At 35.8% G+C, this 19,852-nt stretch overlaps 1 protein-coding gene across 2 annotated transcripts in view; it reads right to left on the minus strand.

Moving 5' to 3' along the window:
- Positions 1–475: 475 nt before the first annotated feature.
- fstl5 (follistatin like 5) overlaps positions 476–19,852 on the minus strand; it is a 452,120-nt gene continuing 432,743 nt past the window's right edge. For both annotated transcript variants that reach the window (XM_062981258.1, XM_062981257.1), the window contains one exon: positions 476–3,186. In XM_062981258.1, the coding sequence (XP_062837328.1) occupies positions 2,484–3,186 (703 nt within the window). In that variant the 3' untranslated portion in view covers positions 476–2,483. The remainder of the gene's footprint in view (positions 3,187–19,852) is intronic.

Raw genomic sequence — 19,852 nt, forward strand, 5'->3', positions numbered from 1 at the left:
GCTCTTTATTGGCTGCGAAACAGAGAGAAAAAACTTCAACTCCCATCATGCTCCAAGAGGAACTTTTCAGTGCCCACCCTATGCAAGTGCTGCTGGGAAATCAAGTACCCAGCAGGGCCCTCTCTGGAGGAGAAATGAACAATGGCTGCTTCTCTGTCTCAGGTATATTGCATACTTAACTCTTTCCTCTCCAGAACTGATAAAATCTGACTCCCTTAATCCATTTTGCTGGGCTTTGCAGCTCCCTCCTCTCCATTCTGTTTTTGGATATTATACAAAATGGACCACCAAATATTACAAATAATTTTTGTTCAAACTGATTCCTGCTCAAGCCTAATACAAAGTGTCTCCTGAAGCAAAGAAGCGCCTTTTCCCATTTTTCTTTCTCCCACACATTGACCTTCCCTTAAAATCCACTTTGGTGATGGCAAGGTAAAACATGTCTTTTTTGACATATTGACTGAAGGCAAGAACATTTAAAATGTAAGGGGTTTATTTTCCTTTTATCAAGCATTTTCTACATACAGAACATCCACATGGCATAAGATAGAGAAGAAAATGTAGAAGTGATGGACTACTGGAAATCATTGAATAAAAGACAGTTTACATGGTTGTTGGGTTTTATGTTGGTTTGGTTTTTTTTTGCTTTTGCTCACAATGGGGAAATTGTTAAAAGGATTCAGTGGCTGGAAATGTCAGTTCTTTTGTTCAACCAAATCTACCTGCCAGTTTCTTTATGCAAAAAAAGAAGAAAGAATTCTACTGTATCATAGTGCAGGATGCTAATTACATACAAGAAAATACAATGCTAGAAAATTTTAAATTTCTAAGCAGCTTTACACATTTGAGTAAACAAAGAGAAACAGTTCTGACTGCACTGAATAAACAGAGATCAATTTCACAGCCTGCTTGAGTAAAAGAAACAACAACCCATTTTAGTTATGTAAGAGTAATAATTAAACCCACATTTTAAAAAAATTGAAATTGAAGAAACTGTTTTACTACTTTCTTGGTTAAGTGCAGATACTTTTTTCCTCATTCTAGTGGCTACACTGATTCTAAATTTTAGAACCCTTATTATTCCTAGGTAGATGTATACAGAAGCAATGTCCAAAACTAAAGTGGTAACTCGTGAAATAAAAGGAAACAATATGGAATGAGAATACATTGAAATCTAATGGCAGAAGTGGGATAGAAAAGTTTACTGAGTTTTATCAAAAGTATTGACGAAAAGCAGGTATTTGACAAACAGTGTACACATAAAGTTTGTACCTCTAGCAAAGTGATCCTAAACAATTTACTTAGTGGTTAGTCTCATTGAGTTTAATAGGCTTTACTTCTATAAGGAGTTTAAGGGTCTGCCTAAAGCTGTAGTTTTATTTCCCTTTGGAAATAAGAAGCATGTAACTCAATAGGATTTGTTTCTGAGTAGGTATGTATAGGATTGTGCTATTAATTTCCATCTTTGAAAGGTTGCAATCCTATATCCATTTACTTGGGAATAAGTCCCATGAAATTCTGAATAGAAATGTATAGGATTGCAGTGTAAGTCCTACTGTTATACAGATTATTTAAAAATGCACCTCTAGTAAGAAATTGTTCTTTTAAAAATAACAGTTTTCTTGCCAGTGTAAGTGAAGCTTGGTATTAGTTTGACAAAAAACAGTTTTTCCTAAGTAGAGACATATGTTGTTTTCTCTTCATAGAACTGAGATTCCCTGTTGATGCAACTCCTTTACAGGCGGGGAAATAAACCATTGCCTAACACTGCTACAAAAAGAAGCGCCAAAGTTCTATGAGCAGTTAAGAGAATGTTTAAATCCGGCAATAAAAACTATGTCCTCAAACTGTAGTAATAAAAAATGACAAGACAATATGCTGCAAATGTATTTTTCCCTTTGTCTTAAAACCATGCTTTACAACCTGATGGAGATGAAAAACTTGAGATATCAAAAGCTTCTTTTGAGAGGAAAAAGAAAGCCTGTAGCCACAATGGGAATATAATTACATATTTCTTAGACTTCTCTTTCCTTATGAGACATTTCCCTTCAAGGCACAAAAACATTGAATAGTGGACAGGGCAGAATGTTTCTGTATAGGAAGCCTAAATTTGTGCACATTGTGTCACCTAGGTATTCAATAAATCTGAATGAATAATAACAACAATAACATCATTATTATTATTCTTCAAAAATATTTCATTTTGACATGTGGCATGTTAGGGTATGTGGCATCATTTCCTCATATACTGAGGAAAATATTATAAATTTAGGTTGGCAAATTTGTTCTAAGAGATCATCATTACACATAATGCTTATTCACAATTTCTGCATCTTTTATTTCATCAAAATTGCATCGTGGTCAACCACACAACAGAGAGGTCTAACTTTTTTTTAAAAAGAAAGAAAAGTGACAATTTAGAGGATGACATTAAGTGCAATGTACTGTAAAACTATTCACTCAGCTGTTATTTCATATGGTTCTTATGCTTCTCCAACCCAAATTACTGTGTTTCCTCTCTCAACTTCAGTGATTTCACAATTTAGCTTGTTCAGTCGTCCATCTAGTATAAACAAGGATTCCTTGGAAGGTGTCATCAGGTATTGACCAAAGAGACCACTGCCTTCAATTAACCGGTTCTTACTGTTCCAAGGCCATTCATCTGGCTTGAGAGGTTCCTTAAGACTCTTCACCATCTTCACCTTGCCAGAGGACAATTCTACAAAGAGCACATCAGTTTGCGTTGTAGAGCTACCAAAGACATTATATTGATGGGCTTCAGTAAATGATGCTTGAAAAGCTACATCAGATATGTGCAAGTTGGTGTGAATGTCAAAGGCATCCTGTATTTCTCCTCTATCTGTAAAGGTCTGGATCTTCATGAGACCTTTCACATCATCAATGCTGACTAGATAGTGACCATCTGGAGAAATATATGGAGTTCCTGTGACATCCCCATTATATCCGATAACAGAATCGGTGACACTGTCCACTATTAGCTGAGGCGGAACAGCTCCGGTAGTGTCAGGCTTACAGTTGATAAAGTAATATCCTCCACGGTGTGTGTAAGCCAGAGATTTTGGAACACAATTGTAATCCCTTAAACCAATTGTCTTGATGTATGACATGGTTTCAAGATCAATCTTCTGGAGTAGAGGCTCATCTTTGTGAAGAATAAATCCAAACCTATAAAGAAGAAAAAATAATAAAGCAAAATGAGTATAGTGTATACTATAAAATGAAGAATACCGAAGTTCTACAAAGGTCTCCATAGATTTTACATGTAAATATATCTTGGTATATAGTTCTAACATACTTGATAATATACCATAACAGCCTACATTTGATGGTAGACAGTAGTATATTTAAGTAAATACATTTATTATATCTCTATTGAGTTATTAACACATGAATGTTATAGTTGACTCTTCCTGCTATCAAGTGAGCATCTGATTGAATATTAATTCCCCCATTTGTTTATAAAACTTACAGTATCTCTGGAATTCAATTTAAGTAAAACAAAATATTTCAGAGCCAATTATCAATTTTAATTAAAATATAATTCATCCTGCAAATAGGAAAAAAATATAGTTCTGAATGTGTATAAAACTTTATTTTAAGTAAAATCTAATTAAGTGGATTTGTAGTACTTTTATGTTTATGTGTTTAAATTATTCTGTAACCAACCTCGAGCCACAAGGAGAAGTGAGTAAGAAATAAAATTATTATTATTATTATTATTATTATTATTATTATTATTATTATTATTATTATTATTATTATTAGACACAGCGACATAGTATGACACAGCAAACGAGATATATATGCTGGATTCCATATCACAAGTTGAACACTTCCCAAGTGTCTAGGACTGTGTGATGTATTTTCGGATGATGCATGCAGATCCAGTAAGGTGGCCTTTTGCAGTTGACACATCGTAATTTTGTCAATATTTATTGTTTCCAAATGCTGGCTGAGATCTTTTGGCATGGCACCCTGTGTGCCGATTACCACCGGGACCACCTGTACTGGTTTATGCCAGAGCCTTTGCAGTTTGATTTTGAGATTATTATTATTATTATTATTATTATTATTATTATTATTGACACAATGACATTGTATGGGACAGCAAACAAGATAGATATGCTGGATTTCGTATCACAAAATCACAAGTCGAACACTTCCCAATCATTTAGGACTGTGTGATGTATTTTCAGATGATGCGTGCAGATCCCAGTAGGGTGGCCTTTTGCAGTTGTTGTTATTATTATTGTTGTTGTTGTTATTATTATTATTATTATTATTATTATTATTATTATTATTATTATTATTATATGACAGTTGCTTAAAATAAAGATGAACAGATTCAGCTGTGTAGCTCATATATTTTTGCTCACTTCATTTCATTCTCAGATTCTTTTGTCCCATGAGCACCAAATTAATTCAATGTCTACTAATAATTTTGAAATAATTATTCCTGTCCATTTTATTTTAATTCAGATGAAATTAACACCAGAAAGTGTTAGGATTACCTCCAACTGTTAAGGCCACATTTATGTATTTTTGAAGTATCCTTATGCCCAACACATAGCAATCCCTCTAGAAAATTAGATATGGAGGTTTTCCATTGACATTGCACATGACTGTTTTGTGCACACACAATTTCAAGGCTATTGGTAGTCACTGTGGGAGACTTACAAGGCTCTCTGTCCAAATTAAAGGACAGCCACACTTAATCACTTTGACAGTGGAAACATCTAGGTAATAAAGAACTGTTTCAGAAGTCCATTACATAGGTAGCTAATATATTCCTCCAAGATTTTAATCACCATGTGATATAATTGTACAGGTTAGTGTATTGGCATTAATATTGTTTCACAAATATTGTGTGTATATGTGCCTCCAATGCTTTGATTGTGCATTTCTGCATGATGGCCACCCATTTCTGACAGATGGTCATCCATCCTCCATTTGAAAACCCACAGGGATGGAGAGTCCACTACTCTTTGAGGCAGCATATTCCACCTATGGCAACCTCATAAATGTCATTGGCTTTTCTCAGACAAGGAATGCAGAAGTGACTTGGCCAGTTCTTTCCTATGAAATATAGTCTACAACATCTGTTATTGGTTGGCAGCCTCCCATCTAAGTATTCACTGGGCCTTGCTTAGTTTCCAAGAACAAACAGGATTTGGTATCTTTAGTGTATTTAGATGCTTCTCAAAATAATATGTCAGATTCTTTCATGAAGCACGTTTCAGTAATTTCAAATATGTGTAATTGTATATATGTAATGTCTTCACTGTTTCCTACAGTTACAGATTAGTACTATTGCTTTTGAGTGCAAGATAAGTCGAGCTCACAGGCCTTTTTTTAGCAGAATGTTTTGGGCCATGTATATGTGTCAGTTTTGCCTCCTGACCCTTTCATCCTCAGCTTTTTCTTGCTACTATATCTGAAAAACCTGCCAAACAGCCACATTGAATTAGTAGGATTAATAAAGAATCAAGACAGCAAGTTAGAACATATTGCCTGAGGACATTCAGTCTGGCCAAAATTGTATTGTTGTACCAGGTCTATCTAACTACACAGCTCATGGTGGCAGGAAGAAAAAGGACATGGTCTCCATAGTCGTGAAGGCATAGTTTCCAACATTTCAGAAATGAAAACTAAGGACGTCATAACATGGATGAGGTCCCCCGCAGTGATTCGCCACCCTGTGTAGTGAATTGGCGGGGTCGCGGGGCAATCCCCATGTCCTACCTCGTCTGATGCTTTTCCATCCCACACAGTGTGTGTGTGTGTGTGTGTGTGTGTGTGGGATAGTACATGGAAGGGTTAACACCCAATACACATGTGACATTTGTTTTGATGTCTGTGCCCCTGTTCAGAAGATTTCACTTTACTTTCTGTCCCTGTGATAATTGGATTTTGAAAAATTTTGCTATATGTAGAAATAAGGACATCTTTTCCCCATGATAACTCTTCCAGATGTGAATTTCCAATCTGAGGAATAAATTTCTCTCACTTCCTATTGTCTCACCTCTGTTCCTAACTATGAGTCATTGGTAAGTTGGATGTTTGTGACTCGGGGACTGCCTGTATTGCAAAAATTGACTGTTTAGTGCAGACATTTCTATACTTCTTTCACCATCTTCACTGCAAAAAAATATACAATTACTAACATAGTTTCAACATGATTCTGGCTTACAATGTTTAGATTGAAATACCTTTTGTTTCTATGACTTTAGCTGGAGGAGCTTTTGTTGCTCTATCTCAAAAAGAATGTACTTAGATGAACACCAGAACATACTCATACATACACAACACAGTATGATGGAAATATGAAGGGTCATTGACAAATTAAAATATATAAGGGCCAATGAAACTTATGCTTTATACGATGAAATTCTATGCAATGGAGTGCAACAAAATCTCAATTCACGATTTCCATCAAACTATGGTAGTAGCTTGTGTGATCTTTTCCTATTTACTGTATAACATAAGAAGATTTGACAGTGCCAATCAAGCGAGGAAGCAAGGTGGTGACATTTCTCTAAGAGTTTGTTACAAGGTTATGTGTGGATAAACATCAAACAGATTTAAAGCCAATAGGTTATCAGAACTCATTATCTCCTTTCTGTGAAAGCTGGCAGACAAAAATATATATTTAAAATATTGGCATATTTTTGGATGTGAGGCTAGCTTTTGCCATTTATGATTCTGCTTGCAATTATTTCAATTGTAACCCCCCCCCCCCAAAAAAAAGAAAAGAACCAAAACTCTACCTCCCATAAGTCTTTTGTGGTGCAGGGCTAGGAAACTGTTTCCCTCTGAATTATTTTGAATCCATAAAGGGAATCTACATGACTCCCATTACAAATAGACAGGATGGCTAGTCTCAGGGTTGATGGGAATCATAGCCTGCAACTTTTTTGAGAACATCACATATCTGAAAACAGAGTTCATTTTTATAATAGTCCAAGTCCCAAAATTCCATCACAGGAATGAGAAACTGAACTCCCACTAACTATATCTCAATAAAAAGCTCTGCAGCCCTTTACACTCACATTTTAGATAAGGAAATACTTGTACTGTTTTGACAGATTGGGGACCCAGCAATGGGTTGTATAACATTCCCCAGAAACTGACCTTTAGTGTTTCCGCTAGGTCATTAGTGAGCAAACAATCTTTGCACTGACTGAAAGTCCCACAACTTTCAAGATATATATTGATTCTTTCTCCTTCAGAGAAGGATATCCACCATACAAAGGTGAAGCTAAATTGTGCCCTTCATGGACAATCTTAAACTGTACAGTCAGTGATTGAACTAAGAGAGGGTTCACTGTCCTTCACTGTTAACAGAACTCTATTACAGTCAAAGCAAGTTAGTCTTGCCTGCTACTTTCAGAAAGCATACCCGTGCTCCAGGCTGCAATTGGGATACAAGGCTTTAAATTTTCAGAGCTGTTAATCTGGCACTTTCATAAGCATTTAATTTTTAAAGATTGGATGAAATTTCTAGTAGTCACTCATAATTGTGCCATAAAATTATGCCTTTAGCTTATGTACTATAAGCCTGTTTTATGAGGAGGCTTCTAGTAGAACAACAAGTGATACATGAGAGGGCCTTTAGTTTTCCTCTAGTGATTTATATGTAAGAACTGCCATGTTTAATGCAAACTTTCCTTTCATGTAGATTGATATGCAGAGGCCTCCCACTGTTCATTAATCCCTGATTAATATTTATGAGACTCCTTACCCTCATGACTCCCCTGTGCAATATTATAATCAATGTGGCTGGCTTGGAATCACCAATATGATTTTTTTTCAAAGCATATAGGTCCTTCTTCACTATTAAAAAAAGCAAAATACAAAGATTCAAATCTTTGAAAAAATATTTTAACCATGGGCATTTGAAAACCCTGAAATATGTATTACAGTTGGAAAATTCCAATTAATTGGTTCAGTTTGTATTGTGCTTGTTAAATACCTATAAAATAGTAGGAAAGGAGAGAACTCTCAATTCCTTTTCCATGATCTTTCTTCCTTTCCCATACACCCAGGGAGGTTAGGTTTTATTTTATTTTATTTGTAGGGATAATCCATAATATGTTGTTGGCTATTTTAAGAACTTAATAATTAAGAATGAATTGATAAGTTTGCCCCCCTCCCCTACATTCCAATTCCCTGACTTAAATCTGTATACGTAGCTCACTTTCAGAAATCTCACATCAGATTTCAGAAGGAACGAAGGAACGAAGGAGGAAAGGAGGAAGGAAATTTCTCTTCAAGCTCTCTGTAGAAAGAAAACTCAGAGTGGTGGGAGGGAGGAAAAACAGAAAGGAGTATGATTTTGTGACTGCAAGTTAACAGCTTCTAACATATTCAATAATTTTACCAAAGTAATTCTGCACTAGTGTTTTGGGGGAGGGATCTTAAAACAATATATTATGAGACTGATTAAGAGTCTGATTTTTTAATAGTTTTTTTTTTGTAATGTTTGCCGCATATGGATATTCTGTGATCTGCCCTGAGTCCCCTTTGGGGTGAGAAGGGTGGAATATAAAAACTGTAAATAATAAATAAATATTTTTTCCAATATCTTGGAAAATGTACAGTGTGTGATTTCTTTTGCCTATGCCCCTTGTGTACTACACACATATCATCTACTTCTGCTATTCTATCTTAATTTATTTTACAAGCACCACAACTCTACAGTCTTCACATCTATCCTGAAATTGTGTAGGTTTCTTGCCTAGGAGCATCTCTATGAATATTTTCATACAAATTCACTTAAAAAAATCCATGGAATCATGTAAAAGGGAGAAAACATTTCTCCCCCTTTCCTTCTACTGAAATCTCTACATCTATAATTCTGCTAGTTTGCAGGTTTATTAACCAGGACAAAAGTTATAGCTATACGTATGAAAACTGCTTAGAAGGGGCAAGTAATCTGCAAATAACGTCTTATTCTGCAGACATGTTAAAAACTCAATTAGCATGTCTCTTTTTAAATCAACAACAACTTCATTTAAAAGTATGTACAACAAAAGAGGAAACAAAAAAAGAATAGAAAAACCCTAGCAAAGATATCTAAAACTTCTATTCTTCTGACAAAATGAGCATAAAGTGTAGTGTATTTGATTTCTGATGAGAGCCAAAAGGATACATGAAACTTTAGATTTTTGTCTCTGTACTCTTGTTCCAAATTCATGTTACATGCAGACCCTGCAAATCTGTTCAAACCTAATTGGAACAGCTTCTAAATTGCTAAATTTGAGACTGAATCAGATCTTGTGCTAATGAACACCCATAATTTGTTTGTTTCAATAGGTTACATAAAAGGAAAGTAAATTGTTCATTGATTTCAAATAAATCTTAATTGTAGCAATTGTTGTTATGTACCTTCAAATTATTTAATGGTAGCAATTGTTACGTGCATTTAAGTTGAATCTAGGTTATGGAAAAGTTAACATAAGGGTTTCATGGAAATATTTGTCCAGAAGAGATTTGTCATTGATTTACTATGAGTCTGTGAGAGTATGACTTGAGTTTCCATTGTCGAGTATAATTTTAAAGCTGAGCTCTAAAAGTCAGGTTGAAAACACCCAATCTTCTTTGAAAACAGAAATCACCATTATGTTCATAGGTGTTATAATCTTGAATAAGTCACTAACTTCATCTCATGAAGCAAATTGGATGCTTTACCACAGTTAGAATATATACCCATGTTTCATAGGCATCACCTCAGTAATGCTTGAGTGTTATATTTGTGCTGGACCAATGTGTCAAAGCACTGCGCTGTTAAGACACAGAATTTCACAGTCAAATACCACTATATGCAACAGACTGCAGACTTTCCCCAAGAGAATGCCTGCTGCAATTGTCAGACAATGTTTGTCCCTTGAAAGAAAAGAAACCAGTTATTCTTGTGTTCTGCACATCCAGGATAGGACTCATCTAGCTCTGTGTTCCTGATATTTAGATATGCTTCTCTTATTGCCAGTTTCCTTCTATAAAAAAACAACTCAGTGGTGTTTTCACATAAAATGCTTAAGAAATAGCTTTTGAACTGAATGTCATATAGAAACTGAAGTGAAATACAACAATGTTTAAGTGGTATCCACATTGAGAGTCTTCAGGAAAAATGTACAGAGCAGCTCAACGGGACACATTGATTATAACACTATAAATTGAAATGGAGCAGATTTGAAGCAGATGAAGTGATTGGACCCTCCTGGCAAAACTGATTGAAATCTTTTGGACCTCTGAAGACACTGCTCGTATGACAAGAAAGCATTAAGTCAGGAATTATTAGCAATATACTTGTAAATGTAAGATCTTGAGAGGTAACATATGCTAATCACTGGAGGTGATCTGAAATCAGAAATTTTGACTGTGAAGCCTTGGTGCAAAACAAAGTTGGAATTTTCTTTTGGTCAAATAAACCAACTAAAAATAAGATTTTTTTCTCCTGACAATATTGAAAATTCAGGGAAATAGGGCACAGTAAAATGGCAAAGAAACCAAAAGAGGCAATACATTTCTCCTCTCTGCATGAATTCAGAAAAAAAATCAATGAAGTTCCTTCAAAACCGAAGATCTGAGAAATATTCTTGTCATCAGAAAGGAAATCAGCAAGGAAAAACTTTTGGTTTACTTGGATAAGCAATCTTGGGTCAAAGCAAGCCTGTCTTGCCATTTCACCTCCAACACTTGGAAAGATGACTCCCAGTTATCCAGGCAGACTTTGTTCCTGGAAATGAGGGTGGGCGGGACATGGGAGCACATTGTGTGGTTTGGATGGGTACCATTCAGACAGCGGCAGACACTGACCATATCAGGAACCTGGGGCCCAAGACAGATTGTCATTGGGGTGGCTCAGCAGATTGTCTTGGTTTTCATAACAGACAATGGTGGCTAGCAGGCAGGCATGCTGAGTACAGGATCCAGACCAATGGTGGGGAGCAGCTTTTGTGAGTTATAAGAAAATAAAGTTATCATCTAAAATATGGTGTATTGATTTATGTATATATGTGCAACCAGGACCCGACAGCCCCATGAACATGGGAAACACTTGCATTACTATGGGGGCTAGTGCACCTCCCCAGTGAAACAATTAGGACAGAAAGAAAAATAAAAAAAATAAAAACTTTCCAGCCTCATTACTTTTTTCTAAACAAAGAAAAATCAAACCATTTGCCAATAGAGCCCACTGACAGGTTGAAATATATGTAGAACTTTTAAAAAGTAGTTAGTGTTGGTCTACAGAAAACCAAAGAGCAATCTTTTAAGAACAAACTCTGTCCTTGCCTTTTATCCCGCAGCACACAAACTGTTTTCAAACTTCTCTTGGCTTTAGGAGGGCTACCATTAATGCTGCAGTGCTATCTACTTTAGTTTACTTTCCTTTGATGTCCAAGGAAGCTAATTTTAGGGTACTTCCTGTTCCTCTGGGCAAATTCCTCTTGAACATGACTCTGGACTCTCTCATTAGCTCATAATCTTCTCAAAGCAATACCTGGAGGCTGTCTTGTCTATTAGTGGATAATACCAGCTCTGCTTGGTTGTTAAAATGTCTCTGGTGGTAGCTATTCCTGTAAAGGCATCAGTGATAATAGTTACACCAAAGTTCCCCAGAGGCTTTCACAATAGTGTACTTGTGGAGAGCATAAATCAAGACCATTTTTGTCCCAGATTTCACAGGAGAGTTCCAAAAGATGTAAAGATGAACAGAACATCAAAAAGATCAGACTTTTTCCAAAAATACAACAGTAAGTGACCAAGAATTTTAACAGACTACAAAGAGCTGTTTTGAGCAACACTGGCAAGAGACCATCAATACCTTGCAGTTTTAGCAAAAATCAATTTTCAAAGCTGGTACAGGGATTATGTGGACATTTTAAAGACATGTTCAAGACTGCGTGCTTAGGGCCAGACATTCACTTGAAAAATAAATGAAACCACTATTTTGTGCTCACATTTCTAGTCCTCTTCAAGAAAAGGAGGCCCATGGCCATAGTACCAAAAACCAATTATGCCAACATCTCTTTTTTTTTCTCCAAGTGGGAACATGACTCTCAAATGACTGCTGACTTTCACTTCAAACTAGGAAGAAACTAATGACAACATTAAAAGTGAATGCAAAAATGAATAATTCAATCAATGGACTAGGTTTTTATGTCATTTTTTTAAAACTACAGGACTTGATAAGGTGGTGGTTTATCACTGTACCTCAAGAAAGCAACTAGATATGTTATTTTTCTTAACTTTTCCTGGATTTAAAATGCTCAATAATAGTTGAGAAAACAGTGTTTCAAATTTTATGAAAGAACCCTCACCTTTATGCTTTTTGAGGAACACTGTGTTATGTTCTATAGACATATATGGGCCAAATTGTTGGGTGACTAGGAGTTAAAAGTAATTGGCTCATTTTAAAACACTGTGTGAACAGCAACAACAAGAAAGAAAGCAAATTATATTTTGTTTTTAACTTCAGTCATTTATTGCAAGATCCTATGAATATTTACTCTGATATAAGCCCCTGACAGTTCAGTGGAGTTTACTTCCAATTATGTCTGTGATCCCACATACAAGGATATGATTATGGATATGTTTACTAAAATTAACTAATTGCACTGGTACACAGAGGGTCCTCTACTAAGTAAATATGCAAAAGATTGGCTTCATACTGTTCACTCAAAATTAATTTACTTGAAGGCACTGGAAAAAAATTGTCTGGATTTTGTCTGGTGTAATCAGTATGCTGATGATACCAGCTCTATTATTCTTTTTTCACCTCAGTCCAAGGAAGCTGTTTTGGTTCTAAACTGTTGCCTAAAGGAATTAATGAATCAAATGGAAGATCAGGAAATAAGGATCTGGATTGTGTGGATGAGGTTACATCCTCATGAACAATGCCAGATTTACCATTGTGCTAATATATACTTAAGCACAGGGTCCTGTTGGCCGGGGGTGGGGGTGGGGGTGGGGGAGAATCTTTCTGTCTGCCTCCCCATTTTTATGATGGATTTTGCTTATTGCAGTAATTTTAAATCTGAAGGTGTTCTGTTCTGACATAATGATAAAGTTGATAGTTTATTGAAGTTTATCACAAACCAGGCAGGTTAGGTCTACTGGGCCTACTTCCTCCACGGTTCAAGTAAGAGGACCCATAACCTGCCTAGTACAGGGCCTCATTTGTCCTAAATCCAGCAATGCCCATGAAGACACAAGTTTTCAGTATCAGTGTGTTTGTGAATTGAACTCTGGGTCTAGACACTCAAGTTTCTTCAGGTGGCAGGAATGTGTTTGCATAATTAAAGTCATTGTGCCATAGAATAGAACCATGCCAGTTACAGTGGAGTCAATGTGTTATAATTACTTATTGTGGAAAGGCCCATTGCTGTGTCATTAACAGAAAATTTCTATACCATGTTGAAATATATCACAACAACAAAGTTAGCAATTACGAATGGTGTTTTCCTTTCCCCCTAATCTGTTTCTACTTGACACAAATGTTTACAGTGAGATAATGAAATGGCATGACTGGATCCCACCCTTAATAATACTATGAATGCAAATCAGTCACTGAGTGAAAATAAATGTTATAAAAGCAGTTTTAATTTAAAATGATTTTAAAATTAAGAAGATTAAAATCCCCATTTGATCATGTAATGCAATTTTCTCTCTATTTGATAAAGATTAAGAACAAGCTTTGGGTCTGATTATTCTCCAACTAATGTACATGCAAATGAGGAGGTGATTCTATCAGATTTTTTTAAAATAGAAAAAGCATAGGAGAGTTAGTCCCTTTGTGAAAGCTGCAAATCAACTTCTTTAATGAAAACTCAACAACTACAACAGGCATTTCTGAGTTCTTGAGGAAAAAAAATCCCAAAGCATATTTGGCTTTTAAAAACCAAGATAGTATAATTAACAGAATATAACTAATAGGCTGGTGCAAAAATTTACTAAAGTTTCTAAAATCGTATTACAATTAGTAAAATCTGTACTTCTGAAGTGATTAGCAACACGTGTGCGTGACCCACACCTAAAATTTAAGAATGGAAACTTACCCATTCCTCTTTTGTTTGTATTTTATAAATCTTGGAAGGATCCCTCCCAAAGGCAGCTTCATGTTTATGGCAAGCAAGCAAAGCAAAGCCAAAAAGGCTCCCATTCCTCTGTAAATTAATAGCCTCTTGCTATTAATAGAGAGAAAGGAAGGAGAAAGCTGTGTTCACTGAGAAGAAGCACGGAACTCTGGGAAATGTGGTTTGAGAAGATGAGGAGCCCTATGGTAGAGAATGCAAAAGGCCTTACCCTAAACTACATTTCCCAGAATACAGTGCTCAGCACTGTAAATTGGTTGATATTCCACACTATTATGGGTTATAAATGTCATTTCCTAATTGGTTCTATCATATAAACATGAGGAAAGTTTATTAAATGGAAAAAACTTTGTTCTTGCGGGAGGGACATCATGCTATGGCACATTTACTCTAGCATCTTGTAGAGTATCCACCAATTTAACATAAATTTTGGCACAAAAATGAAGTTTCTGGAATACAACTACTTTTAAAGTAAGGACTACACAATTAAACAGGAAATAACACTTTCAAACTAGGAACATATTTTCATCATCACCATCATCACCATCATCATCACCATTCAGAGGCTGGATGGCCATCTGTCGGGGATACCTTGAGAGTGTCCTTTGCTGAAATGGCAGAAAGGAGGGGGTTGAACTGGGGCCCCTTCCAGTTCATATATTATATATAATATTATAAGAGACATGCAATGAGATAGCTTTTGCTGCTTTTTTTTTAAAGACAATTTTGTCAAAATTTTAAAAAGTTCCCTAAAATCAGTAGATGTATGAATATTTATGATCATTTGGGAAAATAATCCCCTATTATCTTGTGTCATTGTGTAGATTATTCAAGGAGATGGCTTTTGTAGGTCTTTAAAAATGTTGTTTATAAAAACTTTGAAAACTCCCCAAACATCTGTGTATAAGTGAAACATTCTGAAATTTGATGGGCTAACAATGGTACATATCCTCTACCATTGTACCAACTTTCACCCTAATATCTGTAAAAAATGAGGGAGAAAGGAGCCCCTGAATTTTACCCCATCCACAATTACCTTCATGAAACAGTAACAAAATTTCATTACTCTCATTACAGTAATGAAATTTTCACTAACAATACTTTAGAAACACTTTAGAAATGAAACACCAGTGCCCCCAGTTTTGTAATGCCTTTGAAACATTTTTATAGATCACACATGCCTAATAACTAATATAAGCATACATAAAACATTATGTTAAGTGCAGTCATTGTTGTTTGAGCTTTTAGTAGCATATACATGGACAGTAAAGCATTATATTTCATTTCTGCATCACCACTAGAGTTAGTGATGTATTTGACATGTCTAAGATTAATTAGTTCAAACAGTAAGAAAAGCAAGATGCCTGCTGATTGATGTCTGCCTAATATGGGCAATGTGCTGCCTAGTGGGTGTGCAGTCAGCCATGCCACAACTGAATGCACTTTCAAAGCTTCTCATACTGTATTATTATCTTGACACACAGCTGCATGTGGATTTTTCAGAAATAGAGAACTGAGGTAGGTGATGCATACATTGATTTGGAACAATGGGATCTAGTTCAGTGATGGTGCATAAATATCCCCGTCATGTCACCGATAAATCCTCAAAGACAATAATGTTGTATCATTTTTATTGCTTACCACTATTCCCAAAACTCAGCTAACACTTGAAATTGGCAGCTATGGGAACTGCCAATCCACTCTATTTCTGCTGGGCTGGAGGATGCGCCATGATCAATTCACAGTAGGGACGTAAATCCTCACTTGGCTCAAAGATGAGACCTTATGACATATTTCTCCCCACTTGTAGACAGTGAGATATTTCCTGCTGCTATTTGGTGAAAATTGTGAAACTGTGCAACTCTACAGCTCTCAAAAATTGGGATAGTCACTGCTTTGTTGCATGGCATTTAAAAACTAAAAAGAAGCACCAAATGGATCATTTGCATGTTTTTGATAAAAAAAACCAGTCAGTCCTTCTTTGCTTACTCTGTTTGTGTATGACTTTTTGCAAAAAAAACTGGAGAAACCTAAGGGAAATGAAAGCACTCCTTGCCTTGGGTTCATGCTAGATGTCAGACTGCTTACAAGGGCTAGCAATTTGGTGGCAGATTGTCTTAATATATGTTCAGACAATCTATGCAATTGAAAAAAATAGAAAATATTCTCTATATCTTGACTGTCATGAGCCAATCCAGGAACAGATCTGTCCTAGTCTCCAAAGTCCCACCCAATAAGTCAAGATCAGAATTTCATGTTCTTTTAGGGCTGAGATGATAACTTCCACCTAAGAAGCACATTATTCTATTAAAAGAAGCAACACATATTTCTTTTGGTAACTATTCTTAGCATAAATAGATGCTATTCTTAGCACAAACCTCCTCATTTGCATGTAGATTAGCTGAAGAATAATCAGCTACAAGGAAGGCCAAAAATAAAAACAGCAGTTCTGTACAAATGAATCAAGACTGGTGCTGTTTACCGACTTTTGGGTTTTAAGTCTTGCTTAAACAACACCATATAGGATGTAAGATATTTATCCCTATTCATGACTTCCTTGTGGAAATAGAGGCATGTAATGAAAAAATTAATGAGGTAATTTCCTTTGTCCCTACCATAGTGTTTTATTGGATCAGGACTTGTAGTTTTGTTGTACTAGGACTTTTGCAATACCAGGGACAATGAACCATGTAATTGCACCTTTTCCTGGTCCCTCTGAACTTAGTTGCAGTCTTCTCAGGCCGATGCTTCAGTATTAGGAACCAAATGCAATCAAAGCTGCCACCTGAACCCATATAGCTTTCATACAGCAAGCACTGCCTACTTTGGATTGTGTTGTAGGACACTTTGTGCTTCATCCTAGGTGAGGTTATTTTTATTTGTTTAATTCTTTTTAAAGACCAGAATTCTGCAAGTAGCACCCCCAGTTCCAATGCTCCCACACCTATTTTGCCCAGCATCAATCATCAGTTCTGCTGGATTTTGGGCTGGGTGGATGATGTGGCCAATACCCCCTCCCTCCAACCAGCAAGGCTGTGAGGGGGGGTGAATGGGAGAGGAAGCGGGGGGGGGGATAGTGGAAAGGGATGGATACAAGTAGGGAACAAGGGTGATTACAGATGCATTTTTTAAACTCTTTTTCCTTCTATTGTTAAAATATATGTACCGTATAAGTCACTTATGTTATCTTCTAAACTTCCTCATGAGGAAAAATTGTTATGTTTTACTCTACTCATTTGACCCAAATAAATAACCTAAAAAATGACCACACTTGCATACCCAAATGACCAGCAGATTGAATCCCCTTCTCTCCATGTGCTTTATGCCTCTACTGGTAAAGTAGAATTGGACTAAGAGCTATAGTTATGGCAATAGAGATATAGTCATGACTTGGTATAAGTATATAGTTAATATGTTAAATGTGGAAATATCAAATTGCAACTGGAGCAATATAGATAAATGTGAAAAGGTTGCAATAATCAAGTGGATGCGGGAACCAGTTAGGAACCATTTAGAGAATGTGCTAAAATGTGGAGTGGAAAAATTAAGATTGAGATTGATATTTCAAATGTAACTTCTGTAGTTTGCTGTATAAATTGGATGTACAAGGAGGGGAGGGTGGGAGTGGGATAAAATGATAAAACAATAAAAAATGACTTCATGATGACTACAAATATGAATCAACTATGGATTCATATCCAATTGTATTCTTCCACAACAAGAAAGAAAATATACATCACATATAGACCTAAGATTAGACATTTTCTAAAAAATGTCTACAGCAGATATATAAAAATCATAACAGATTTATCAATTATGGATAAAGACTACACTATTCTATGAATTAGCATCCTTTGAAATCTTTTTTAAAAGAATTAGCATATGAAAGATATTGTGTATCTCCATTATTTCACAAATGTCTCTTTGCACTTCAAAAATGAGAGAAAACACAAGGTTACCATAATGTGGCATAAATAAGACCAATACTGTGTTTTGCATGAAAAATGCATATATTTGACAGCTATACGACATATATGCTGGGAACTAAAATTGCAGGCAAAAAAGGAATTGAGAAAATGCCACCCTCATATACATTTCATGAACCCTATTTTGAATGAGTGCTGATAGCATGCAGTGCCACTCTTTGACAAGGTGAAAACATCAATGAGAATAATAGGGAAGCTTTCTCGCATTCCGACAACCATTTTTTCGCTCTCCCCAAACATAGAATTTTCTCTTTCAAAGAGCCTTATGAGTAGGATTTTATAAAGCTGGTTGCTGACTGTTTTCTGTCATGTGGTGAACTTTTCATATTAATGCACCTTAACTTTCACCATAGAGAACAGAAAGATATGTTATGAGCATCTTTTTCATGTCAGAGAGGATTCAATGAACTGTAGTCTGCAAGACATGTATTTTAAAAATACACTTAAAATAAATTAGAGCAAACATAAACTTGTATTAATGGCATTACTGGGATGTAAATCTTGACTTGTTTCATTCTTCCATACAAGAATTAAAATGTTAAAATTTTCCTCCCACTGGATAAGATTATGATTTTGTATATTCTAAATCACTTCACATTTAGTATGAAAACTTTGCACTAACATATTTTTTTTTACAGAAATGTTGTTTTTCTTGTGCAAAATCTACAATGTTAAAAAAAACCTCCTAAAATACCTGAACTTTATCCTCCCACCAAAGGACATTACGCCTTGCAACAACTTATTTTTTTTAGAGGAGGGGATTGGAACCTTGTGGTCTTTCTGAGATATCTTTTCTCATAAAGGATAAAAATGGAAAAGGTTCTTTGCATCTCTAACATATAACAGAAATATTAATTTTTCAATTCAGGACCATCCATTTTGCAGACACTGAAGAATATTTTATTTTCTCACAGCTTCATAGCAGTGGAACCTAGAACAAGCTCTAGTGCCTTAGTGTTTCTCAGCATGAACTCCCCATGAATGATCAATCAACCATTGTGAGACACTAGAATTTACATACAATTCGATTGTGCTGTCTTTAAAATTGTCCATTCTTTTTCTTTGAAGTTCTACTGGAAATAGTAGAACAAAGTTCTTAAAACATGTATTTGTCACATTCAAAGGAAGGCATAACTTTGAAAATGCTTCAAGGTATTAAAATCAAAATAGTTTCTGATTTAATATTCTTGCTGTGAGCATTAGCACTTCAGACAAAAAGAAAGAGTTATTTCAAAGATGAAACAAATTAACTTCCCATGAATTCTAGGCTATTATGCCAATAGTTCATTTTTGCACATATGAAAGAAGATACTTATCTCCTAGCCTCCTCCATGGAAGCTAGGAGATTAGGCATGAAAATGGCTTTGTTGACCTCCATGGGTAGAGGCCAGGTTAAATGGCATGAGCATGAGAGTTGGGAACAGAACTTCAAACGTTGGAAGTCCAGTGTCTGTCTCCTTCTCTCCCACTTTGGATCTTTGGCATTGAAGGGCACAGGTCTGGACAATCTCTGCAGAGGTGTACAAGCAGTAGCATGTGGTTTGACACAGGACCAACAACACAAGACAAGATTTTCTTTGGTCTGATAGCAGTGTCGTGTTTTTTATAGGATTATAGACTTATTTCTATATTGACCAGTGGATCCTGGATCAGATGGGAAGTCCATAGGCTTCATCTGTGCTTTTACTTTATAAATATCTTTGCTTTTGTGGATTTGAGACTGAAATTGTGCAATCCTTCTCCTCTTCA

Source organism: Anolis carolinensis, chromosome 5 (assembly GCF_035594765.1).
Source record: "Anolis carolinensis isolate JA03-04 chromosome 5, rAnoCar3.1.pri, whole genome shotgun sequence".
In the NCBI taxonomy this organism is placed as follows: Eukaryota; Metazoa; Chordata; class Lepidosauria; order Squamata; family Dactyloidae; genus Anolis; species Anolis carolinensis.